The sequence below is a fragment of the Halichoeres trimaculatus genome, unplaced genomic scaffold, assembly GCF_033239565.1.
Source record: "Halichoeres trimaculatus isolate MK-OKI-2021-1 unplaced genomic scaffold, fHalTri1.1 fHalTri1_scaffold_8, whole genome shotgun sequence".
NCBI classification, from domain to species: Eukaryota; Metazoa; Chordata; class Actinopteri; order Labriformes; family Labridae; genus Halichoeres; species Halichoeres trimaculatus.
Genome location: NW_027437186.1, coordinates 25,038,207 through 25,064,792, shown reverse-complemented (window position 1 = coordinate 25,064,792; position 26,586 = coordinate 25,038,207). Strand labels below are relative to the sequence as shown.

The window sequence follows — 26,586 nt, the reverse complement described above, 5'->3', positions numbered from 1 at the left end:
GATAGTTAAAGGAAAACAATCTGAAAATTTAAATTAACTCAGATTTTAGGATAAGCTGTGCCTTACGTTTGGGGATGTTTAAGATTTAGATCATCATCTTAGCATTAGTGATAATCTGTATTTAAGAAGAATGTGATAAATGTTAGACAGATAGAGGTTTAGCAGAGGAGGAAAAGAAACAGAGTGCTCAGGGGTGTAGTGCATGTGAAAAGCAGCTGGAGAGGAGGTTTACGTGGCAAGTGGAAACCATTTCAGTGTTGTGCATGGACTGAGGGAGTGTGTTTATGTGTGCAGACTTGCTGTCTTTATTTGAGCTGTGGGTCTCAGGGGGCCTGCAGGGTGTGTATGTGTGCATATGTGTGCACAAGCTTGTGTCTATGTGGGTGTTTCCTGTGCCGAGTGCTGGTATATGTGCGCATGCTTGTTCGGAGGAAAAGGGTTAATGTGTTCGTAAGTTAGAGGGTGGGTGAGCTCAAGAGGTCTCTGTTTGTTTGTGTTTGCTGATGGATCAGATTTTAAACTGGCATAGGAAATCATTAAGGCAAATGAGCACTTCCTAATCACTCTAACAAGCGGACACTGTTTCAACTGCTTCTTTCTCAATGAACTGCACCACTGTGCCCCCTCCATGCACAGTGAGCCTCACAGAAGTTTCATGTTTAGTGTTAAACCTAAATGAAAGGATCCATTTGAACAGTAGATGTTGATAACTGGCATTGATAAAGCTATTGAGTTATTTCATGGATTCAACTGTTACATTAGCTAAGAAGCAGTTCTCATTTCCCCCCAAGTTACCTCTCAAGTCCCGTAGGACAGAAGCTCCACCCACTCCTCCAGTAGTGCAGATGCAGCATTGGGAGCTCTGTTTCTGATAAGGGACCGTTTGTCACGGTGGACTTCCACCCTGGAGACAGAGCTTAGGCTTTTGGCTAAAGACACTATGTTGTAGCACAAAAAAATATTATGTAACCACTGAAGTCATAAATGTTTGTTGGTAATTTGAAATAGAATGCCTTTCAAATGGATAAATCATGCTTTTGTTTGCAGTTCCTGTATACTATGCATACTTGTTCCTAGTTAAAGCTATCAGATTTTCAACTGGAAAACCTGATGAAGTGTGGGACTGGTTTTGAAGTCCCTCTCGTTTAATTAGCAGCGTGAATTCAGTATTTTGGAAGCCTCTCAATCAGCTACATGCAGTGCAAAGTAACTACTGAACTTTAAGGTACCCTGTGGATTTACAGTGTAGCAAGGTTTTTACAAGACGTTCCTTATTTAACGTGCATGTACACAGAGTTACACGTGCACATGCAAGCACAGTAAAACATAAACACTTCTCTGATTGTTCATTTTTTTGTAATCGACAGTTTGCTGCTGCGGCAACAAAGACACCACAGAAGACTCTTCAGAAGTGAATATAGATGTTTGTTTCCTCAAACTTTTTTTAACATTTACTCTTTAATCTGAACATTAAATACTAAGATAATCTAAAGCAAAACCAAATGAAGGTATTGAAGAGTTTTTAACACCCCTGTGAAGTCCGTCTTAATAGGATTTTGGGGAAAGTTTCTCTGTTTGTTTGTGGTCTGCCCCTTCTCCCTCAGGGCCACATACTGATTCAATGACATGCATACATCTGTACAACATTGAACAGCAGTCTTGTGTCCTTTTCTAATCCAACTGAACATCTGCTGCTGATGAGCCAAACAAAGGCATCTCATTCTGCCAAAATTTACTCCTCTCAACCCATTTCTGCTCCCATTAAGTTACCCGGGGGTTCAAAATATGGCACTACAAAACATCAAGCCCAGAGCCAAAATGAAAATCTCCAACGAAGAAGAATTCCTTGGCTTATGTGGGTAGACATGGACTCCCTGTTTTCCTCCTCTTGGTGATGAATTATTGTAGAGTTCTTAACTGTCATCATCTTTGGATGGAGCTGATGATAGGTGAGAGGGGCTGAGGGTGGGTGTTGGCTGGAGTTAGGACGTTTGGGAGTACAAGGGTGGGAGCAGGAAGCACATGTATAAATCTGAGTGAGGAGAGATATAAACACAGAAAGTGGCTAACAGGACTTTTTGGGGAAAGCCAACAATAAAATGCTTCTTTTTTTTTTTTTCAAAACCTGTACAGTGTTTTCCCTAGGTTAACAGCTTAGGGCAGGAGAGTGAGTGTTGCATCTTCACAGAGAAGGCACTGGAAAATGTTTCTTTTGGTGGTTTTCCCAGCTCACTATCCACTATACAGAATGTGCTTTTCTGTGTGTGTACATGTGTGTTTGTGTGTCTGTGAACGCGTTGGCGGAACTTCGCTGCACGCAAAAGAGCACGAGGAGAAATGGTAGTGCAATGATGTACAAATGACATCCTGTCATGTGAATTAGATAAATAACATGAGGCTTTTTCATCTGTTAAGTAAAGAAAAAACAAGATATGTACCTGATATATGAGAGTGATAACTCTAAATTACTTCTGCTGTGATATGGGCAATAAAATTAACTTAACTTTTGGGGGGCAGGCCACCCCTCTTATACAATTGCAGGGGAAACACTGCTGTAATACTTGAGCGCTTTAATGCACTTTTGTACACCGTGTAACACAAACACATAGTACTCGTTGAAATTATAATGCAGTGTTATATGCATATTGTTGTAGACCTTTAAGGGGTACATTATGAAGTCATCTTTTGTGTAATAGCACTTTGGTGTCATCATAAAAGATAGCTATTTTACGATTTAACCATGGTTTTGAATGACCATTTTAAGCTAAATCCATCACGTAGCAATGTCTTGAAGCTAACGACTGAGTCATTAAGTCATAAAAAAGGTACCTTTTACAGACTTTTCAACATTTGGCCTTGAATTTGAACTGTCAGTACATTTGTTCATAATTTTAAGCTAGCTATGTCAACAATTGAACCATTTCTTTGAGCTAACACTTTAAATCATTAAGCAGTTCCTTTGAGCTAACATGCTAACACTCTCAACAGTTGACTCTATTTAAACCATTAGCATTACCATTTGACCTTGCATTCGTTGATTTATTTTAATAGCATTACCTGTGAGCTATTCATTTTAGCCCTTGAATTTAGTCAGATCTATTACCTTGTCTTAGATATATTTAGTTTTTTTTTTTCAGTTTTGAGTAGGTTTTCCACCATTAAGCCATTATCTAATTGTAGCTAACTATTTAAGCTTTGAGGTTAGCTGCTAATAATTCCCAGACACTTTCCTTTAACTGGTTCTGTATGTGTATGTGAACCTAATTTCCATCAAATCCTGTTTTCAAAATAGTTTGGCTTTTTTACAATCTCAGGAAATGAAATCACTGTGTCATTTGAAACAAGACTTTTCAGGTTTTAGCTAATTATAGTACTTATTAAACCGTACTGCTTGTTGGATGTAAGAAAACATGATTTGTACACTGTAGTTTATAAGCTCATTTTATACTCAGCTCTTTTCAAAAATAGTTCATTGGAATCAGTCCTATTCTGTTCGAGACTGTTTTACATCCCATTTTCTCACACACATTCTCCTTGTTCTGGCTCTGTCTTCCTGCTGTTGCAAAACATTTCATTTCCTGAATGAGGCAGAAATATTTGCTTTTGTTTTTCAGGGACTATTGACTTTGCTGACAAAGTCTTTACTCACTCACCACAGGTCTAAGATTTACAGTTCGCTCACAGCAGTAGTACATGCTGACTTATAGAAACCATTATTTGACAGATTATGGTTTTTATGAAATTATGACCTTATGTCTTTTAGCCTTCAAATTATATTGTTGACAAAAGTGTTTTGCAAAGTTGTGGTTGGCATGTTTATTTGATATTTGGCTTGTAAACGGGTCATTAATCAAAATTTTGTGCAAGATTCTTCATCAACTAAGCACAAAGAATACAAACCCAGTCCCAAGAAGTTAAGACACTGTAAGATGTCAGTGAAACAGAATTTGTTGCTTTGCAAATCATTTAAACTTGACATTTAATTGAAAATGGTGCAAAGATAACATCAAATTTGTAACTGGAAATTTTCATTGTTTCATTAAGTTATGCTGACTTAACATTTGAAGCCGAAGACATGTTTTGGAGAAAATGGGGAAACTGAAAACGTTTGATAACTTTCTTGGCTGGTATAGGATTTGTAAACAGCTGCATAACAAATCAGACTTTTTAGTTGTATTTTGTTTAATGATGGACCAACCATTTTCAGTAGGCTGCAAGAGCAAGCGCAGGGATGCTAGTTAAGTTTCCAGACTCTTCTACTACACAGTCATTATGTTGTTATACATGCAGAGAGTAGTCTTCCATTGAATTGTTAAAATATGCAAGGTCATCCATGAAAAGGCATTGGCTGGAAGGAAGCAAACAGAGCTCCAAATCTTGTGTGTATCATTCAGCATTGAGCCTGTTTTTCCAGATGTGTATGCAACCCAATCCTATGACAGTTTCAGGCTTATAAAGGGTGTGCTGATAACAATCTCTGTGGCTCCTCTTCTGTTTGGAGCCAAAGATGTGGATGTCAAATTTTGATTCATCAGATTAATTTTTCACTTGGCATCGATCCATCTTAAATGATCGCAGACCACGTAAAAATACCAGGGTTTTTGGATCAAGTTAATATATCTTTTCCTATTTCCAAAGTTTTAACTTGCAGGTTTTATTATGAGACCATGCAGTGATTTCCACTACAGAGCTGCCAAGTCTGTTTTACTGCAGTGCCAGCTCAAGGCCCAAAGATCTTTACCCAAATCTTACTAGATTGTCTTAATCTTTTAATGGTAAAACTTATTGTGAAAATGAAATCCCCAATTTCAGAGAGACTTAGCCTCTTTGGAATGTGCTTTTTATACTCTGTCATATTACTAACCTTTTATAAACCATCTTTTTGAAACATGTCACAGGCAGTGAATCTCAAATTTGAAACAAACATATATATATATATATATTCCTAAAACAATTCAATTTTTCAATTTAAACATTTGCTATGTTCTCTTTGCTTTAGTTTCAACTGATTGTGGGGTTTAAGTAATTTTACCAAAGTTTTACACCATGTCCCTACTTTTTAGGAATTTGGACTAGGAAAACCTCAGAGCAGAGCCAAGACCCATCAGTTAGCTAAAGTAAGCTGAAAACTTGTTTCAAATTTGTGATATCTGACAGGTTTTTGGAAATAAAGTGAAAATGAAACATGTTTATTACGATATTAAGCCTGAATAATAGTAAAATTACTCTTTCATTACTTATCTATTATTCAGTAGCCGAAACGCCATGAGTCATCTGTTGTCCTTCTTCAGCCAATATTGTGTAATGATTGTCTTTAATTGATCTATGACTTAAAACAAATCCTGCAACCACAAGTTTCCAAGAATAGCGTCAAAACAAATATCACTGCCGTTACTAAAGCAATAGCTGTCATATTAGACTTTGAAGAACAAGAGGGCAATACCCAGAATTGAAATAACACGTTCTTTCCAGTCTTTCTGCACCCAGATTTGCGGTTTGACAAAACATCTTGCACAAATAACATGAAGCTTCATAAACCACAGCTCGACCACAGTAATCCAGTGTCAGACTCTTTGGCAGTTTGAGCATCTAAGATGTTAATGGTACTGAGTTCATCTTTATAAGTTATGGGCTCTTTGACATTTCAAATGTAACTCCAGAGTTGAATCTAAAAGTCTTATCCTGATAGAGGAATGCTAATCTTAAGTCTGAGGCAGTGTCGCCAGGTCAGCTCTTTGGAGAAATGACAGCTTAATCTAAGTTGTCTCAGTCATTCTTTATCTAAGCCCCAAAACTTCATCTAGTGGGCAAAATTCTTCTTATTTTCCATTCTGAAGATGAAGTAGAGCTCCCCTTCCCGGTTCTGTTTATGAAGCATTTTTATTTGAGCTTTCTTTGCTTTTCTCTCTCTACAGTAATTCTTTCTGTCGAGGCAGATTCTGATCTCTAAACTGTTTGCAGATCTCTTGCTCTTAGTCAAACACACCATCCAAGTACATTGTGTATTTGTTGTAGCTGTAGGATAAACAGATATGATCTTGTGTGTGCAGACAGTAGCTTCCTTCTGTTAGGAGCTTTGAACTCAGCGGTCAGCAGCAGCTCTTGTTAATGTGTGAAAGTCAGCTGGAGTTGCGTCTGGATTCCAGGTGATGCCCGTTAGATCTGCTCCTGTTGGAAAGCTTTGCCTGTTTGGGGGATTTTTTTCACAATGAGGAATGAGTTTTTGCAGCCGTACTTGAGTGGATATACATTACAAATTACACACTTTTTTTCTTTTTAGGTTTTTAGAATTAAATCTGTCTCCGTCCAATAAAATGCATTTCTATAGTGAGTTAGGGTGAACCGAAATGAATGTGACCAAGTTATGAAAGCAGGCACAGTGAACGAACTAAGTCACTGCTGGTGTTTATATGGTTAACTGAGTGAAGTTCAGAAAGAAAGATTTCCATTGGCCAGGCTGCACGCTGTAGTCAGAGCTCTAGTGTTTCATGGAGACAGAGGGCCATCCCTCTGAGCACAGCTCCAGCCCCTTCATCTGGTTCTATTTAAGGCCTCCAGTGCCGACTCTTATGATTGGTGTACACAACCCCCCTACTCTTCCTCTAGCTCCAGCCCCAACTGAGGAGAAGGAGGCTTTTTAGCAGATGGTTTATTTTCCAAGGGAAACCATTTCTTTCTCCCACTCTACTGTCCTGTCCTCAGCTGGCTTAAGCTCACTTTTCTGTCACTACAACAGCTTTTTCTTCTTAGTGCTTCTCCTCTTTCTGCCAAGTTCATGTGCCTGCCTGTTTCTGCTGACCCGGTCCAAGTTTTGTTGGACAAAAAGGATGAGGTCTCCTCAGTGACAGAGAATGGATTTTCAGCACTTGGCTGCTTGATTCTGTACTTTTCAAAGGGAGATTCTTTTCCTAGACTTTCAGGATCTCCATTGCCCATGCTGTTGGGCTGGAGGGGGATGCAGCTCTATGGCTAGACTCTCAGGAAGATGCACTGAGCCCTGTGAATATTGTGATTGGCTGAGCTCTACAGACAAAGTGGCCTATGGCACAACGGGTGCCCGGCAGTCGTTCTCGTGGACCTATGGCTGGCAGCTGGCTGACAGCTTGTTTTTTCCCATCAACTCCAGGTCTGGATGCTTCGGATCCCATGCTCCTGGAACAGTATGTGGTGGTGGCCAGCTACGAGAAACAAGAGCCTGCAGAAATCAGCCTTCAAGCAGGCGAGGTGGTCGACGTCATTGAAAAGAGCGAGAGTGGTGAGTAATCAAAACTAACGCACAACAAAGACATGCTCAACTGGAAGCAGGCGGCTTGCTAGTTTTAAACACATCAAACACAAACAGATAGATCCTTAAACATGCAACACGTTCCCCAAACTCACCCCTCTCACCTCCTTTGTCCACTGCTTGCTAACTGTTACTTAGCCCCATCTGGAGGCTCGCTTTGGCCCACAGTCAGCCCTGTTTTTTCCCACTGTTGGTTTAGGCTGCAGGCCAGAATGTTGCCTCTAGCAAGAGGAATGTCTTCCAGACTTGTATTAATTATTCCACCTCACTTTAATGGAAAGCCAGCAAGACATGCTGGATTTACAAATGCCAGCTGCAGAGAGTCCTTAGTCAGCTGTTTAACCTCTGGGAAGAGTTAGTGAGGAGGGCAATGGATATTTGATGGAGTTTAACTGAACTAATCTCAGTGTTTAACCAGTTCTAGCAGTGAAACATAAAGCGTAAGCTCATCATTATGTGAAGATGTGCTGACGGTGCATCTGCTGAGGGTGAAAGAAAACACAAAATTACCCCAAATCAAGACTAAAGTGTACAAATTTCTTGAAATACAATTTATGATATCTACTTTTAGAATCCAGTTAAATTATGTTAGTTAGATAACACACAAGAAAAGCTTCTTGTACTGAGTTCACATGTTTGGTTTCAATACTTTGAGTGTCCTGTCATGTATTTTCAGAAAACAAACTAGTAATGGGAATGTCACAGACGCCTGCATCAAAGCACCTGCACAAGTAACTTTTATTTTGAAAAAAAATTGTTATGCAAAGCACAAGAGGTGACCAGAGGGGTAAAGGCCCGGTAACAGGAGTCTGACGTTGAGCTGGGATGGCGTGCTGAGGCAGTAAAACAGTAATGGGTCTCATGTGTTCGTCAGTGGGAGGATGGGGAAAGGAAGGATGGAGGAGGCAGCAGTTGACCAGGGAGGCGATTGGACTTGGGTTTCATGATGGGTGTGAGTGAAACGCCATGCCACACTGGCCTCAAGGAAGAGAGTCCATACGTAGAACAGGATCGCTTTGAAGTGTCACGTGCTCTGCTTTTGGGTTCGTGTATTTGTTTTCACTCCTTGCTCTAGTAGGATTTCAGCTCAATGGGGAGCCGTAGTGAGGCGGATATCCCAACACCTTGAAGTCTTTTTATCGAGGGGGCCTTCTATGAAAGCTTTCCTCCATGAACTTCAGGGACATGGTTCTGTGCTTTTAAGTAGAGGCCCTTTCTTTAACGGTGCATTTTAGCTGACCACCTTGCAGACTTTGTATGATGATCCATGCAGAATGCAAACTAAAGCTTTTTTTCTACCCTATTGCAGATTTATCATTCCAGGCTTCTGTGTTATTGCTGTTGCTAAATTTCCATAAAAAGTATTGCTTTGTTTCATCCTTCTCTCTGATGCAGCCCACATTTTGTTGCCTCGCTCGGTTAGGCTCATTCATTCCTCTCTGGTTGGGTTTGATTCGTCACGAGCGTCTAAAGCAAAGCAGCAGACTGCAGGCTTCTTAAAACACATCTTAAGGCGATTTGACAGTTTTATTATACACTGTCGGACAATTTCACAGAGATCTGAAGTAAATACACCCCCTTCCCCTCCCTACATCATGCTTTTGAGACTGTTTCCAGCAGCACAGCTTGCACTGAACTGAAAACTCAACACATCCTGCAATGGAAGTTAGGCTAAATCTGCCCCATTTGGCAGGGTGACATCACCCCATATCCCTTTGCCAATGCTAACAAGACCAGGTGTGTGCTAAGAAGATTTCAGAGCCTGTTTCATTTAGCATCCGTTCACTTGCAGGATAAGTACAAACCCTGTAATGGTTTCTGACAGTGTGAACTATTTATTATGCAGCTGAGCGATGACTGTGTTGAATTAGTGGTAGTGAAAGGTGTCTATCACAGTTGTAATGATAAAAGGATGGATGGATTTTTACTGAGCTTTAGCTTTGGTGGCACATTTTCATTTAAAAACAGACACATTTAAAACCCAGCATGAGGTCTTTTGCAGAGCCTTTGGATTAACTGAGTGAAAAATTTCTCTTGTTGCTTTCTGATTTTGTATCAGAATTGTGTTTTTACCTGTTAATTTTTACTCAAAGCTGTTCAAGAATCAGAGTGACAGATCTTGAAATGGAAACTACAGCTCTGCAGTTTATTTGCCTTTCAGTGTCCTCTTTAAAATGAAGTCCTGCTGTTAAACCTACTGTACCAAAGACTGTGGCTGTGACTGCTTTCCAGTGCAGTTTTTTTTAGCTTTTCCTTACCTTGGATTAGATAATATATGCCTTTGACAAGGCAGTGAATCTAGGTCAGACCTATAAGCGAGCTCAGCTTTCTCCACTTTTCCAGCCTGCTGTCTCCAGCCACAGCAGTATTTTCCATTGCACTAACTCGACATTACAGTCTGTGTCGTGTCCTTTGTGTCAGTTTGTACAGTAGTTTATATTGGTTTCTGCTTTGTTGGGTTTCAAGAAAGCGTAGGATGTGGCTAATCCACAATCAATCAGTCAATGTGCCCTTGATGTTGGGCTTTACCAGCAATTGAAAATAAACAGGCGTAGCTGTGTGCTAAGACTAATTAAACATCAGTTGAAAAAAGTTGTGTAAGTCATAATTAAATATATACAAAAACTAAAATGAATCTTCTAATTATCAATGTTGTCCTCACTCCCTCTGCAGCTACTTTATTTGTCTTTTTATGAGATTTTGCCAGGGGGAGATGCTGGCTCAGGAGGAGAGGGAGAGCAGGAGAAGTGCAGGGGGAGAAACTCAGAGAGAAAATGGAAAAAGACATTTCCTGCCAAAGTGAGTGGTTTAGAGAGGTTGGTTCATTATAATGGCTTAATGGATCCTCCAGGATGCCTCCTCAGTTTACACTATATTAGACAGACGTTAACCAAAGCTAAGCTAGCAGCCTTGTCGGTCAGTGCAAATGCTCTGCATGCAGTGGTTTAAACTGTGCCCTTTAATGAAGGAGTATGTCAGAAGAGGAAAATGATTTGCAGTCACTTCTGGAAATATTGTTCTTACTGTAGCTACCTACACCTCAAGGGCAGCGTTAGGGGTGTTGTGCCCAGTCTTGTGTAGAAAATCTCTCTCAGTGGACCACTGAGGGTTTAACTTGTTCCCATTCCAAGTCGGGGTCAGCCTCTTTGAATTACAGTTTGCCAAATAAAATCCAGGAATGCCTGCATGTTATGGAGAAACCAGATTGCCACCAGGTCCCCCAAGACCCTTTGGCACCACCGTTTTGCAGTGCATTGCTGCCACGCCACCCAGCGTCTTTGCTCAGGGTGGAGTTAGGGGAAATCTCACGTAGAGCCCGAGGGGTCACTTACTGAGACAGCAATCTTATCTATATAAATGTTGTTTGCTCTTTGCAAACAGTTTCATTTGCAAGTTTGACAAATCTTAAAGATGAGGGGGGTATCCTGTGGGTGATGCACCAAGGTCCCACAGATACTGCTGGGGCTTTATAATGGTGGATTAAGTAAATCTGGCACCTGGCATGGCATGATGGATGTACAGGATGTCTTCTTTACTTCCGTATGAAAAATTATATATTTTTTGCTGTGTCTCCTCAGGGCCTAGCTCAGCAGGAACTGGACGTTTAGGAATGCCGATTCTTTGAGTTGTTCTAAATTAAACTTGAAAGGCACAAATCTGTTAATACTCTGAAACGTATTTCACTTGTTAAATCCAACATGGTGTTTTAAATATCATTGTACATTGACGACAGTTACAGATCAATACCACTTTTGGAGAGTAGTGGTTCGCAGAGGTGACCTTAGATGAGGTAATAACCTGTTAATTATTAAACAATATAAACAGAGAGGCATCAGTTTTAGTAAAAGCTAGCAAAAATATTAACAATCAGTTGGTTATCACATTAGTACCACACTTTGTACTGGCCTATATTCGTGGAATCAGTATCTAGTAGGAGAAATTACTTTGCTTTTTAGGCAATCTTTTTTTTTGTTTGTTTATTTTTATTTTTCGTTTTTAGCCATGCTAGCATCATAACATGTGGTCTATCAACTTTGGTCAAGAGAGACTTATCCAAAAACTGTTGGAACAATGAACTGCCATGAAATTTGGCAAAGATAACGTTGTACTCATTCATTTGCATCATAATGACCCACTAAACTGTGACCCAATCTCTATCTCCACCTAAATATTTGTATTTGTTGTTGTTTTGGCTTTAACTAAGATATTTCAAAGTTGTTAAGCATGTTTATTACACTTCTTATTGAACTATATAACCTTAGCTACTTGGCACCTGTATTGCTATTTGGTTTAAAAGATTACTAGTGGTTATAGCCCAAAATAATAGTCTTGTACTGTGTGCAAGATATAGCACAAAAACCCACCACAAGCTGGGTCAGTACCTCTGGTTAATAGCCACTTCATAAGTGCTATTGTACTCTAGTCAGAGTTAAAATTTCTGTTTAAATGGCTAAGAAATTAGTTGCTTCTGAACATCTTTGGTCTCAACTATTTCTCATACTAGCTGAATATGTTTTATAGTTTGACTATTGTAATTTGACTCTATTCTGTACCTAGAAAATGATACCCAATTGGTTAAAAAATGGCTGAATTACTTTGCAGATTTTAGCATCAGTAGCTCCCTCTAGCATGGTGTATACTAGCCAAGAGTTTTACTGATATTCAGGAGGATTAAAGACAAGGTCAGCATTGAGCTTCTTGGGCTGCAAAGTCTCAATGTTTCAGTTTCCCATTTTGGTATGTGCAGTTTCAACAAGAACACGTTTCCTTCTATAAAAGAGGAAAAATCCCATAATTCTTGTCGATGAACCACAAAAGACATGATACAGAAAACCTTCCAAGTGTTAAATGTCTTTTTTAAGCTGAAATGGAGCAACAGCAGATGGAGGACACATTATCCACTTGTAGTAATCCCCATCCTCTGCATTCTTTCAGCTTACCAAAGGAAGTACTAATGATCGTCTCAAGAAAATAACCTTATCCTGTATTTTAAGATATGGAAACTCAGATGGGAGGTTTGGAGCTGGCTCTTCAACTTCTGGCTCCCCTACTTTTTTTTGCATTTTGTCACAGAGTGATACAGACAAATAGTGCCAACAGTTGTGTCGAGGAATCAGCCTGTTCAGCCACATAGGTGCCGTTCTCTCTCGCACAGAATGAAGAATTGACCATTGAGTTTTACCAGCTCTTGAATGGGTGGGCTTTCAGACACTCAAGGGCTGCTGTGTCTCCTAATCAGTAGAGCCTAGAAAGCACACCAACTGTGGGCGACACAGCTTCGTTCAGACCATGAGGGGATCCATTCAGAGGCTGGGCGGGAGACGATGTTGTTTCTTAGGTCAACATCAGCTCTTGAAAGTCATCTTGTCCCGTTTTCAGCCCCCACACCCTTCTCTTACCAGACCCACTTGTGTAATTGAAACCCAGTGTTTTTATGAAAACTGGAAGTGTGTGTATTGGACTGGATACCCCCTTGTGCTTTCATACTTGATCCACTGTTATACGAATACAGGAGCTAGAAATGAATGGGGTTTTCTCCTGCTGCACTCAACAGTGGTGTCGGATGTCTGCAGGACTGCTGAGCCGCTGCATTCCTCATCCTTTTAAGACGAGAAAAAAAAAAGTTTTCCCTGTGCTGCTGAATCTGTGGTTCTTGCATTCATGCTGGATGTCGAGCACAGAATTACAGAGTGGCTCCAACACTCGAAACAACATTGATTTTGTGCTTCAGTTCAGTTCCAGGCCTATAACTCTTAGTGATAAATGTATGAGGATGAGCACAACATTAAGCAACACCAATGTGTCACTCTATATCATGTATGCCATTGCATAGGCATCAGACTTGATTGATTGCGCACATAGCTTGCAGAATTATAGTTTTATAGGTTAGGCAGTCACCTTAGGAAAAAACACTCAAAAGGCATAAATCTAGTGTCTTGTTGCAGCCGAAGATCTGTTGTTGATTACAGTAAAAAAGAAGCACAGCTTATAAAACTGATGGAGTTTCCAGATGGCAGATAGAATATGAGAGACACAAAGAGATCAGAAAGCCTGCTCAGTCAGTCTCATCATGCATCTGTCCCCTGTATCTGCACCCACAGAGGTAAAATATAGGCTAAGTGAGACTATAAGGAGAGCTCTATTAAAAATTTCCAGCAGGCATCTGTTTACATGAGGACAGTCTATCTCAGAAACACTTTTCCATCTGGAGTTGTAAAATTGCTGCAAACCTAAAACTTGAATATCTGGCATTGATTTCTTCATTACACAATCAAATGGTTTCTGAAATAAATGCTCAGAGCTTGGTGAAGGATTGTATTTCATTTCTGGAAAAACAGTTGTTCTTTTTTGGCTAAAGATTATAAGACAAGGTAGATACCACTTCGATAGCACAGGATGAATAGCACAAAGACTAGAAACAGAGAGAAACAGCTCGTACCACTTTCTTACAATAGGAGCAAAATATAGCTGCCTTTGTGTTTTTTCTTAATCAACATTTTTGATAAATGTTGTCTTTTTCTGCCAGATTAGCAGTGCATTGCTTCATGCATTCCTAGATTTAAACTGAGTAGTAACATTCCTTAAGCACAAAATGAACGAAGTGTATTTCATTAGTTTTTTTACTGATCCAATACCAAAGTACAAAAATGACATTTTTCATTGGGCTTTTTTGGCTGGAAGAGTTGCCAAACTACCAGGAAAGACGCCAGAAAGTTCTGAGGAATAACACAAGCTTAAATGGCTCTGGATGGAGCCAGACTAGTAGTTTCTAGACAGTTGCCTGATTATTGGTGGCTTTGTGTTAGTGTTGATGACTGATCGTGAGTTCTAATCAATAAAGCTGAACTTTCCACATCTTTTAATAATATGTTTTTTTATTTTTCTGGAAAATGCTCATTTTTCACTGAACCCATAGTCATATTGTATCGTATGGATATTGAGATATATGGCATTAACATTGAGATATTAAAATTTGTCCTTATTGTTTAGCCCAACTTTTTACCTATTTCCAGTCTAGATAGTTAACTTGCCATTGCCATATGCAGACATTCATGAAGATTACCTCAATATCTAGAATATAAGTTGCACTGAGAACATCATCACATTCAGCAAACACAACAATGTGTAGATTCTGTGCAGCTGTGTAGCCTCAAGTGCTGTCTGTTTTAGAGTTTGCAAACCTGTGCCTGGCTTATGGTAACTATGAAAGTTGTGAGGTATGGACAGTGCCTCTGCTTGTCACCAATAAACCTACAGTCATGCCACTACAATCACATGAGAAAACCAGGGTGCTTTAGTATTTGGATCGTTGGAGAAGTTGTTCCAAAACAGGGGTGTTTTCCCCCCTTGGCCTAGGTTGTTTGAACGATCAAACTCTGCTGCAGAACAAAGCAAATAGGCCGAGTAATCTCAGCTTGGTCTCAGCATGTTTTCAATCCAACCCTCAGATCAGTTCATTTGAAATGGGAACGCAATCAGCCCAGCAACCGGAACCAATAACCTCCTGACTCATCACACTCAGCAGAAGGTGAGGTAGGCAGCATAAAAATAGCAGTAGGAATCAGAAGCCGATTGACTTTGAGTATTGCACCTCTGCGCTTAAAAAAACATCCATGTTTTCATGATTTCACTTTAGCAGAAAAACAGCGTTGTCAAGGCAGACTGTTTGGTTTCTTCCTGTCAGAGACTGACATTTGAGGTTGAAGTCTGTGGTTATGATCCTACTGTATGGTGGTGTTATGTGAGAGCTCCACCAGAGGGTTGTGGGCTTAGCCATTGTCTTATGCAACCACCGACCTCAAAATAGTGGTAATTACTAAAGTATTCTCTGTTTAAAAGTTTTAAAAGCTTCATGATTTACTCAGGATGTTGACTAAGTAGCTCTGGTCGTAATACTGAATAATGTTAAGTGTATTGCCAGTCAGCTTTTGGCTCTTTTTTGGTTTTCTCCCATTGTGGTTGAAAGTGCTGCAGCTTTCCAGGATTCCTTTTTTTTGGTGGATTTCAAGGCGTGTGATGCAGGCTGATCAAAAACAGGAAGTAGATAAAAGCAAGGATATCAATGCATGCATGCTTTTGTGAGTCTGTACATTTTGAACAAGAGGAATGATCAAACCTGAAAAATGTATGGACACATATGTTCTCATACTAACACACACACACACACACACACACACACACACACACACACACACACACACACACACACACACACACACACACACACACACACACACACACACACACACACACACACACACTTCCTGACATAAAATATGCTTCTTTCACATTTGTTCCTCCCACATCAGTACAGATAATCCCGGCCATCAGGAGTCAGGCAGGAGGGAACACATTTTTCTTCTAATCTAATTTCCACTATCTGTCATTTTACCTCTCAGCAGATAAATCCATACCTTTTTACTCTTCAGTATTCACTCAGTGTTGCTTTTAACCATTTACTTTGAGCAGAGTTCTGATTTGGCAGCACAAGCGAACAAAACAGGTGTTTTCTTTTGCAGTGACCTCACACTTGAAGATTTGTGTTATTATGAAGAATGTACAAATGATAAGCTTGTCAAATATCCAAAAGTTAAGAACCGAGCTCCCCTCCCAGCCCATATGGAGAAATATTCTGAGGAATTTTCAAAACAAAAGTTACAATATGGGAAATGATAGAAGGGGTTAAACTGAAATCAGGATCTCTTCACATCAACTTAATAGAATTTCTTACACAGGCTTTCCTGGAGTTTGTTATTTTTTTGGTCATTTTGTGTTGCTGTTATAACGATCTGGGGCTTAGGTCGCTCTTTGAAATGATTCATTGAAAGACATGAAGCAGGTTTGGTGCTGAAGTGTTTTTTTCTTCTGATTCTCATAAAGTTGCAGTCCATCTGATAAACAACCTGCACTGTGCAGGAAATCAGCGCTTGCGTAATGTTTTTAAAGGTTATTTTACTGCCTCTTTTGTTGTTCAATGAATTCAGCCAAAGCACCTGCCATATGTTTAAAAAAAAACAGCCAAGGCATTCCTCAACTTCAATGCCACTGTATACTCAGGATTTATTAAAATGACCATATGTCTAACAGCCAGCTCTCTCAATTATACTACATTCCCGTGCCCTTACTCTTATATTTACGGAAATTTCTATAAGGGGTGGTCAGCTGTAGTGAAAACGACATTTCCTCACAGCTGAAGTGTTGGTGCTGACCTTTCTTTGTCATAGTCAGCTTCCTTTCATAGACCATTCAGGTAGGTGATATTGCTTGTTGTCTGTTAACCTTGTTCATTTCATTTATTTTACTATTTCCAGCCAAGAGGAAATATTACAAAAGTTTAGTTAATCTTGTATTAGGGTAATCACAGATTTCACTCAAGCTTTAAAATCCATTTTGTGGCATTATTGTGCATACCACTATTTAGGTTCTTTGTGCTCATCTTTGTGTGCTTTGCTCATCTGTCTCATTTATTGGTATGAGGTCTAGTTGAAGCCAGTGCTGAGTATAAAAACTGCACACATTACATGCTTTTTTTTTCAGACTAGAGCAAAAACCAGCACGTTGCTCAGAGTCAAACAATAACAACATCCTTCTTTCTGGACCCACCCAAACTGTGAAAAATACTCCTCTGTACAGCTGATCGTGATTTATGACATGCAGCTCAGCAAGTTGATTAATGAAATAAATCACCCCTCACATGGATCACAGTGAGGTCTTGACAGACCTTGACAAAGATTCTTCTGCATGCCATTCATTTAGTTTGGTCTGTCAACGGTAAAGATCAACTGCTCTTCTACATTTGTCATGTTGAATCAATGAAGCTAATGAAAATTGTCCGGTGAAATATTGTGAACTTGTTCTGTCTATTATTTTAAAGGTCCCTTTAGGTACGTGCATTTAAAGATACCTCACTTTTAATGAGAGGATAATTGTGCGAATGTAGTCAACTTAACAACTGAACACATCACTCTCAGTAGTCAGCACCAGAATGTTAGCACAGAGTAGAGTGCAGAGAAAAAAATTGGGTTGAAGTTTCATGTGTAAAGCTCTTACTTCCTTACTCATGTTTGTTGCATCTGGTCAAACTGGCAGATAAGTACTCGATCAGAGCAATATAATAACAGCACAGTGATGTGGATGTCATCCTGAAAGTAGGATCAGAGGTGTGTCATGCTAGCTCTGCTAATGTTAGCCACACTTGGCAAACAGTTTGACTATGTTTATCTGCAGACTAATTAAAGAAATTATGCTTAATTTTTGATCGTATCTTTTTAGTGTTTTCCTACCTTGAGACTAGTTAGCTGGTCAGAACTTAACTTTCTGCTTAACACCTAGGATAAAGCTAAATCCCTGTCCTAGATAACAAAATTTAAGCATGCAAGCTTATGAATCTGCTGTTGAAACAGATCTTATAGCCAACCATGATCCATCCTTTAAGATTAAAGGGAAAGCTGTCTTTGATTGCAACATCAAAAAGGTGAGGCAGTTATCCAGAGTAGGCAGCGGCAAGACGGCATCATATGCTCTGTGTGTATTAATGTTTAATGAAGATATTTCAGACTTTGCAGATAAACGTACAGCTACATGTGAATGTAGTATGTAGTAGGCACTGCATATTGCCTACTGCTTGTCGGCAGAACCAACTATGGGTAGATCTTGACATTTCAATTACTTTGACAGTCAAATCACAACAGAGTCATCACATTTGATTTTTAATACTGCTCTTAAAGTTATATCGTTTATCAAAAATAAATCTGGAAGGAATTGTCTTTATTTTTACAGCCAATGGAAAAATCTGTTTGATATAATCCACATGTGGTTTACAAAAAGTGAATCGTGGTTCATATGGGCCTTAATGAATTAGTAGAAGTTAACACTTCTTTTACATCTAGAAGAGACAAGACTGGTGTTTCTTTCACATCACTTCAATTTTCTCTCACATTCCGTCACGTTAGTGCTGTTGTATTGTAGTTATACTGCTGACTCATTCTGGTAGATGGCAGTAATTGACCAAAACCTGCCACTCACATTGACAAACAGCATTAGTGCCATGCACTGTGGGAAACAGTATGTCAGGTAGACTGGTCTGTTGCATGCTGAAAAATTTTCCTGGATCAGTAGGACATCCCAGGATTTTTGACAAACTGCAGATTTTGCAAGTTTTCTCATACTGCCTACTACATACTAAATTTCGATAGGCACAAGTAGTGTGGTAGGCAGTTTGGAAAACAGTAAAAGTGTTGCATATGTTGAGGCTACAGTCCTTGTTGATGCAGTTGCTCAACCATTGCTGCATGTCTTCCCCGTCTCTCAACACCCATTAATTTCCTGTCTCTCCTCAGATATCTGATTGAAAAAAAGAAAAAAAAAGGGGAAAAATGGTTCAAAAAGTATTTGATGCAAAGGAGAGGACATCATATCTGGAGTGTTGATGCAAAAGGCCTTTTGTGTACTCATACTGCCTCCCTCAAACACCAGTCATAAGATCTCCTCATTTGTCGCAGACTGTAATTGCTGCCTGTCTAATTGAGATGCATGACTGCAAGACTGAGAATTTAATTACATCATATTTCACTCCATGCAGATGAATAGTGATGGCCTAATACTGGCGTCTACTATGTTTTTTTCAACATTAGCATCCTATCATTTCGCCTCATCCTTTAACCACACCGTTAATTAGGTTATACATCTTCTCTCAGTTCATGTCTATCACACTACATCATTCTGCTTCTTTTCATTAATTATGTATGACTACACCACTCCTAAATCACAGTCTTTCTGTAGGGAAAATGTACACTGGTGTTTTGGAGCAGCTGTGAAAGTGTGATGGAACACTCATCTCGTCTTTATGGGCTGTCTGGACAGCTGTCAGCCATATTGTATCCTTGTTACCACAACAAATAGCCTACATATGGCAATACCATAGAGCAGGATGTGTGCCAGCTTTGTCACTCAGGTCTCCTGCAAGGATTTGCTGAGAGGTTACTCAAATGTGGGATGACATATTTGAAATGTGAGTGGAAATGATTTAGCAGGAGTAAAAAAAAGTGAGTTGACATATGTACTTTACATTCAGTGGGACTTTTACTGCGGATCTGACACAGTGCATCACTCTCGTCTTCCTTTATTGGGATCAGACTTTTCTAAACTGAAACAATTCTTTGCATGTGCACCTCTCCAGCTGAGGCAATTTTTTTTCAGAGATGTGCTGTCTTCTCAAGACAAACCAATTCAAATCAGCTTCTAGATTTCAAATGGAGATTTTGGCTGGAAAATAAATCTCAGCAGTTTCCTGGCCACTGAAATCCTGTCTTATCCTGATGAAACGCAGGTTGATAAGTTCCTAGTCCAGCCACGGCCAGGCGGTGTTTGCTCTGAAGTTTTGGGCCCTGATTGTAATTAGAGAACAATTACATTTCTCACGCTCTGTTCCCTTTTAGCTCATCTCGATGCACAAATGTGTTATGACTGGAGAAAAGCCAGAGGAAATGATGTATCATGATATCAGAAAGGTTAACGTTCATAATTTTTTCCTATGACAGGCACAAATACTTCCAAAAGCCATCATACAACTTCAAAAACTGAAAAGTCTACACCTGCTCTTTCTCACTGTCATCAAGCCATTAATCTTTATGAAGGGCTTTATTAAGGGCATCGCAGGAGTGAAACTTTACAAAAAGAGAAGGCCTAGACCTTTACTGTCTAAAGAGGCATTTTGCCTCAGCTCACTCAGATTTAAGTCATTCGGGAGCAACAAAATGTACTTTATCTTCACAAGAAAGACAAAATGCGTGTAATATTCTGGCAAAAATCTAGTGAATCTTAATGAGGAGTTTTTGTGTTTATACAATTGTACATGTGAGGTCTGATTTTTTATTTTTAACATTTTAAAAATATTTTTAATAAGTTCCCAAACTTCTGAGATTAAAAAAATTTTTTTTTTGAATTTTCATAAATTTGCAAATACGAAAAAAGTAATTTCAATACGTTGCTAAATTATCCAAAAATTGTAAAAAGTTTTTTTTTTTTTTTCCAAAAATTGCAAAGTTTTAAAGAAAGAAAAAAAATGTAGTTTATAATTTGCAAAAATGTTTAAATTAAAAAATATTTGAAATTAGCAGCATCTTCCAAATATTGGATTTTTTTTTCAAATTTGAAAAAAAAAAATGAAATTAAAAAATTGCACAAAGTTTAAAACAATTTTCAGAAATCTTAAAAAAAAACTGAAAGCCTTATTTCAAGAGGTGATGCATTTGCAATTCCACATAATTTTAATACTTTCTGTAAGAAACATTAAAATTATTTATTTCAATGATATTTTTGTAAAGCTACAAGGAGCCACTAGAAAGGAGTCAACGAGCTGCATGAGGCTCCAAAGCCGCAGGTTGCAAACCCTTGGCCTACACAGTATCAATATTAAGATACACCCAGCATGAAGCCACCATGAGCTAGCATTTGGAATCATTCAACAACAGTGGAAAGGACAAATTTTCCTTCCAGGACCAGAATCATGGTGAGAAGCTGTCTGCCTCAAAGGATTTGCTGTGAAAGTGGGATCGAGGGAGATGCAGAAAAAAAAGACGCAACAAACTGTAAACAGTGAGAGAACAACTCTTGTAGGAAATAGGAAATGTTTGATCATTTTCCTCCATCGCCCTGTTGGTTTTTGGCCTCTGTTTTTCAGCCTCTGTGTTTTTCCACAGGTTGGTGGTTTGTCAGCACAGCAGAAGAGCAGGGTTGGGTCCCTGCCACCTATCTCAACTCCCACAGTGGCACACGCGATGACTTGGAGTTGGGCGCCTCTAAAAGTGGTGAAGGTAAGTGACTGAAAGTCTCCCCAGCTCCTGACCACACACAGACACAACCTCTTACACTCTGTTAGACACCCACACACATGTACCACCCATGCCCTTCATCCTCAGTCTTTGATCTGTGACAAAATGGAGCAAATTCACTCTGCTTCACTTCTGCCGGCGCCTGCTTACTCTGAACACCTCTCTGTGTCTGCCTGCCATCATAAGCACACATGAACAGAGAGCAGATTCAGACCTGGGTAAGGAGAGCTGAGAGAGAGACCACACCGCAACCACCGGAGTGATGTACTGGACAGTAATCCTCTGATGCAGCAAATGACCTCCATGTAGAAGGTTTATGAAAGAGGCATGTGTTCTGATCCACAGCAATAGATGAAACAGGAGAATATATCCCAAGTCATGCTCTTTAGATTATGATTATCATAAATAAAAGCTAACTCTGACATGAATTATGCTGTTTCACGCAATGTCTGCTTATCATTGTGAATTTCTGATAAGTTGCAGTACAGTAGACCAGTGTTGATGTTATATTTGTGGAAAGTCAGCCAACACGCTGATAGGAAACACACATATATGGAGTCCACTGTGCCAGAATCTGATGCAGACACATGTGAAGCTGAGGCTAACTTCCAAGCACGAAATCATGTTGATAGTCCTGTCAGACATAGTTATCAGGCCGTTTGAAAGAGACTCAAATCCTTTAATTCATAAAGAATTTTCTATAATACCATCATACTCTGACTTCTCAAATTGTTGACAGGTAGTTCAACTTCTTTGTTCTATTTTGTAATATTGCATCTAAGAAAACCCAATCAACTGGAGGCACGGAAATCATTAGGTTGTGTGTAACACTTTCAAACAAACATCAAGACTTTCCAGCTGTCTGGCCAAAACATCCTTTGCTGTACAATAAGGCTACACTGCAACAATGAGACACAAGGTTCCCTTAATGTTGTATATATAATGACTCAAAGATAGACAGAGAGGAAAAACATGAGGTTAAACCCTCTCACTGCTGCACATTATGTTGAAAACATTAAATGCAATTTTTTCCCAGTTTATCAACTATGTTCAACTGACCACACACAAACCTAAATGTGTATGTCCACACCAAACACACCTATCTGCAGCAGCTGTTTGCAGACAGGAGTTTTAGTGAAGGACAGCCTGTCAGTGTAATTAGTGTTTATGTGTCTAGGAAGTCATGGGAATGGCATGAAACTCATAGGGCATCTTTTGTTCACTCCTGTGGTGTTCAGATTTCTGTGCCACCAGGAAGCCAATATAATACCCAAAATCTTGATGGAGACATCATGGCTCTTTTAAAATACTAAATTAAACATGATAAAAGCTTTGACAGCCCTAGATGTGAGTTCAACCACTGATAAATCCCTTTGTGTCACGCTGCGGTCACATTTGATCCAAAAATAGACATTGCTCAGGGGGTGGTTGTAGTTTTGGGAAATATGCTCATTGCCTTCATGTAGAGGGTTGAATAAGTGGTTTGATTAGATTCTTATGTCTAATATGAGACTGATGTGAGCAGCTGGTTAGCTTAGCTATGCATGAGAAAATGGTGGGAAACACTTACTTTGACTTTTAATTCTCCAGCTGGGATCTTGGGACTGTCAGGAGATTTTTGAGTGTTGTCAGATAACTCCTTAAAAGCAAGAAATAAATGGGAATATACCCAAAATGATAATGATTTTTTTCTTACACAAGCTAGCTTTGCCACTGATAGAAGCTCATCTGTCACTTTATGTTTGTAATGAACTGTAACTTATCTTTTTAGATTATAAAGAGGCACTGAAGTTCATTTTAATTATTTCCACAATGAGTCTAAACCTCACAGGCACTTTAAGCTGAGATGATATTATACTATAAAAATCTTTGGTGGTGTTGGGACAGAACTAGGCTAGTTGTTTAACCTGTTTTCTTGTGTTATTCCTAAACTAAGCTAACTAGGGTGGTTTCATGTTCACAGATAAAGGTGGTACCGTTTATTTTCATGCTTGACCATATATTTCAAAAGTTGTCAAATTTAAGTTTCCTGTTTTGTATCAGTGGTAGCATTCCTTATCACAGTTTTTCACATGGACACATCAATAGTTTTCAACCTCTCTCAAAGATTTAGTTTGGTATTCCTGATGTTGAAAAACTGTATTTCATCTTACAAAAAGGGTTTTGTTCGCATCGGTTCTTGCAGTTGGCTAAAATCTTTTCCATTTCTACTGTAATAACTACAAAACACAGAGGAAATCTTGACCTCAGGCTCAAAGCTCTAGCCAGCAGGCCCTGTCAGCTGCTCTATTAATTGGAAAGCCTTCCTGTAGCAGCAATGTGTGCCCCAGATGCTGTAACACAACAGGATGGGAAAACCATTCTAACGACATCCTAATTACAAGCCACAGTGAAGATGTCTTGGTTTTAACGCTTCCTCTGTAATCTCCATCTATCCATTCACTCTAACTGTCCAACATGTTGCTTCGCGGCCTTGTTTCAGTGTCCTTCATGTAGCTAATAATGTGCCTCTCTGTCTGGATCCATGTCATTTGTGTGCTGCGTGTTTGTGTGAAATTTTGTGCCTGCTCTTCATGTCTCCCATGTTTTGTTTGTTTGTTTGTGTGTTTATCATCTGGTCACCACATGTGTCTGTCAGTTACTAAGCGACATAAGGCTCATCTGAAGAGGCTGGACCGGAGATGGACGTTGGGGGGTGTCATCAGCAGGCAGCAGAGCCGAGGTGAACAGAGACAGATGCAGCATCAACTCCCCTCCTCTTCCTTCTCCCTCTCCTTTGTTATTGTTCTCCTCACCCTGTCTGTTTTTTACGTCTCTTATCTCATCCCTCATCTCGATCTTTTCCCTGTGCACATATTTGGTCATCCTGTGTCATCTTCCAGCAAATGTGCTCATCATGCGCCACAGCCCAACGCAGCTAACCACTAACTAACATTGATATAAACATGTATGGAAAGCTAAGGTGAAATCAGTGACTTTTACACACACCAATTATTGATGCCATGCTCAAAGCATGCTACAAAGTTCCTCTTTGTAAGCACTTTTTTGTTATAATTAAACCCTGTGTGCCAAAACCAGTCCTCCCTGAATCACAAAAAAACCCTATCCTCACATCTGAGAGTAGTTGTGTAATAGACTTTGGAATGCGTCATGCTGCATTTTAGAGCCATATCTTGTTTTTTATGAGGAAATGAAGCTTGTATGTATTTTTAATGAGTGTGTTTTCAATCAAAGTACTGTGGTCAAAGCCTGCTGTGATGCAGATAGCAACCAGTAAAGACAGATAAACAAATAGCCTTGTTAACCTCTCACTTATTTATCAGAAAAAAAGTCGTATTCTTAATCACAAACTTGCACGTGTTCTCCTGACAAAGGCCACGGAGATGCATTTGGATGCCTGACAGAGGAGTGAGGATAGGCTATTGAGTTCAGCCCAAACTTTGCTCTTGGCAGTGGATGCTGCTCTCTGGAGTGGAGACAGAGAGTTGTTTCCAGCCCAGCACTGAAATCCTGCTTTGTGTTAGAAGAAAAAAAAAGATATTTTGCTGACTCCACAAAAATAATTTATAACACTGATGCAGGCGATGCATGTTGTGGTTAACATAACATCTGATTCAGAGTTTCCCTTCATTGCACGGCTGGATATTGTTTGAGGGGAGGCTGGTGAGAGGGAAATGTTTTACCAGCCACAACACAAAAAGGGCCGGAAGAAGCAGGCAAAAGGAAAATAAAGCGTTCTGAAATATCCTTTAGCGTGGAGTCTTCTGTAGTTTTTGCAAGTTAAGGGAATTACCATCCCACACCCGGTCAGCTCTTACACTACAGTGGAAACGTGTGTAAGGAACACAGAATGGAAAAAATGTGTCACCAGACTGTTGATTCTTGTGCATACAGCAAACAGAACAGCACTTTTTATGTGAACACGCCTCTCCTTCCTCTGCTGGCTGTGTTTAGACAGGAATTGCTATAATGACAGGAAATTGTGTTTTTGCTCTGTCCCTTTGCCTCTTGGGAATGTATAAATCAGCATGGAGCCTCTGCTGTCTATTAAGAGTGAGGATAAGTTATGCAACAAAGCCGAGGACACTGGATGGCCCCATGTGCTGCAGTTGTCTTTGGTCAAAATGTAAATGATCATCATTTCATCCACAAGCCTTAAGTGGACATGTTTACTTACACCTCAATCACTCTGTCCTGTATTCTCAGGTGTTTTCCCACTACCTTAACTTATTTATCTCATTATTTCAGATAAATAGTTTTTGATTTACCTTAACCATAAAATCACATGATTTTATATATCATATCATCAGTTGCAAAAGCACAAAACAAACCTAAACAGGCGTAATGTATCACTTATACCTGATACTAAACTAGTATCTTTTCACAAATTTAAACAGTGCAAGCAACTTTTTGCTGTCACTCTTGGTGACAACAAAACTGAGGGAATATACCTTGCTTGACTTTCCTCATCACCAAAATACCATTCCATATTTACCTTGGCCTTGATTGTTATGGTCTCTAACAATTGTCAAAGACAGTGAAAGTTTTGAGAAGTCTTTTTTTTGGTTTGTCCGGTTTCTCTGGCAGGCTACAGTTTGTCCCAAACTTGAAAGGATGACGTCTTCTTTTAGTTTTCTGAGCACAATGCTTTAATGTTGAAAGGGGAATCAAAAGCATCATTGGTTCTAATTTTTCCCTCCAATCCTCATGACCACAAAGAAATCCCCAATAGCTTTTACAGTGCAAGCGTGTTGAATGACATAAACCACAATGTTTGTTTCTTGTAAAATGCAGTGAGGTAAATGTGGTATTGGGCGGCTAAATCAAGAGGGAATCTCCCAGGGTTGTTCTGTTTGGTCCAAACTTTCTTTTATGTTTCCTCATTGTTTACTTGAGAGGCTATGGTGAAGGAAAGCAACAAAAAAAAGAGGCGGCTCTGACTAAAAATACAACACCTTTTGTCCCTCACATCACAACAGGAGATCTCTTTGCATCTAGTGTAGACAGGTGGTTCCTTTGTATCATGAAAATAACATGTTTTCTAAAAACAAATGTTTAGTTACATCCATATGAATTTTATAAAAAAATATGACACATAACTCTTATGTACCAAAGATCATTTAAACTTATAGTCCATGTTATCCAGGATCTGGCAGCCAAGTTGCTGTTGAAAGGAAGATATGTTACCATCTGTGTTAAATAAAAATATATATATATACTTATAGAGTACACACTTCCTTCTCTTTTTCCTCTCCAATGATACTTTCGTCCTTAAAGATTTCACTGCCGCAGTAATCTCATTCTCTGCTCTGGCTATTGCAGAGGAGAAGTACGTAACTGTGCAGCCATACATCAGCCAGGGCAAGGATGAAATTGCCTTTGAGAAAGGAGCCATTGTGGAGGTGATTCAGAAGAATCTGGAAGGCTGGTGGTTCATCAGGTGAGCCTTTGACCACTCACTGCAGATGT

At 39.4% G+C, this 26,586-nt stretch overlaps 1 protein-coding gene across 2 annotated transcripts in view; it reads left to right on the top strand.

The window, feature by feature from the left end:
- Positions 1 to 26,586, top strand: part of LOC141794872 (SH3 and PX domain-containing protein 2A-like) — a 56,580-nt gene that overhangs the window by 24,756 nt on the left and 5,238 nt on the right. The window contains exons 7-10 of one of the 2 annotated variants that reach the window (XM_074675452.1): positions 7,127 to 7,255; positions 20,986 to 21,099; positions 23,756 to 23,839; positions 26,440 to 26,557. In XM_074675452.1, coding sequence (XP_074531553.1) covers positions 7,127 to 7,255; positions 20,986 to 21,099; positions 23,756 to 23,839; positions 26,440 to 26,557 — 445 coding nt within the window. The remainder of the gene's footprint in view (positions 1 to 7,126; positions 7,256 to 20,985; positions 21,100 to 23,755; positions 23,840 to 26,439; positions 26,558 to 26,586) is intronic. The other variant, XM_074675453.1, reaches the window with a different exon arrangement.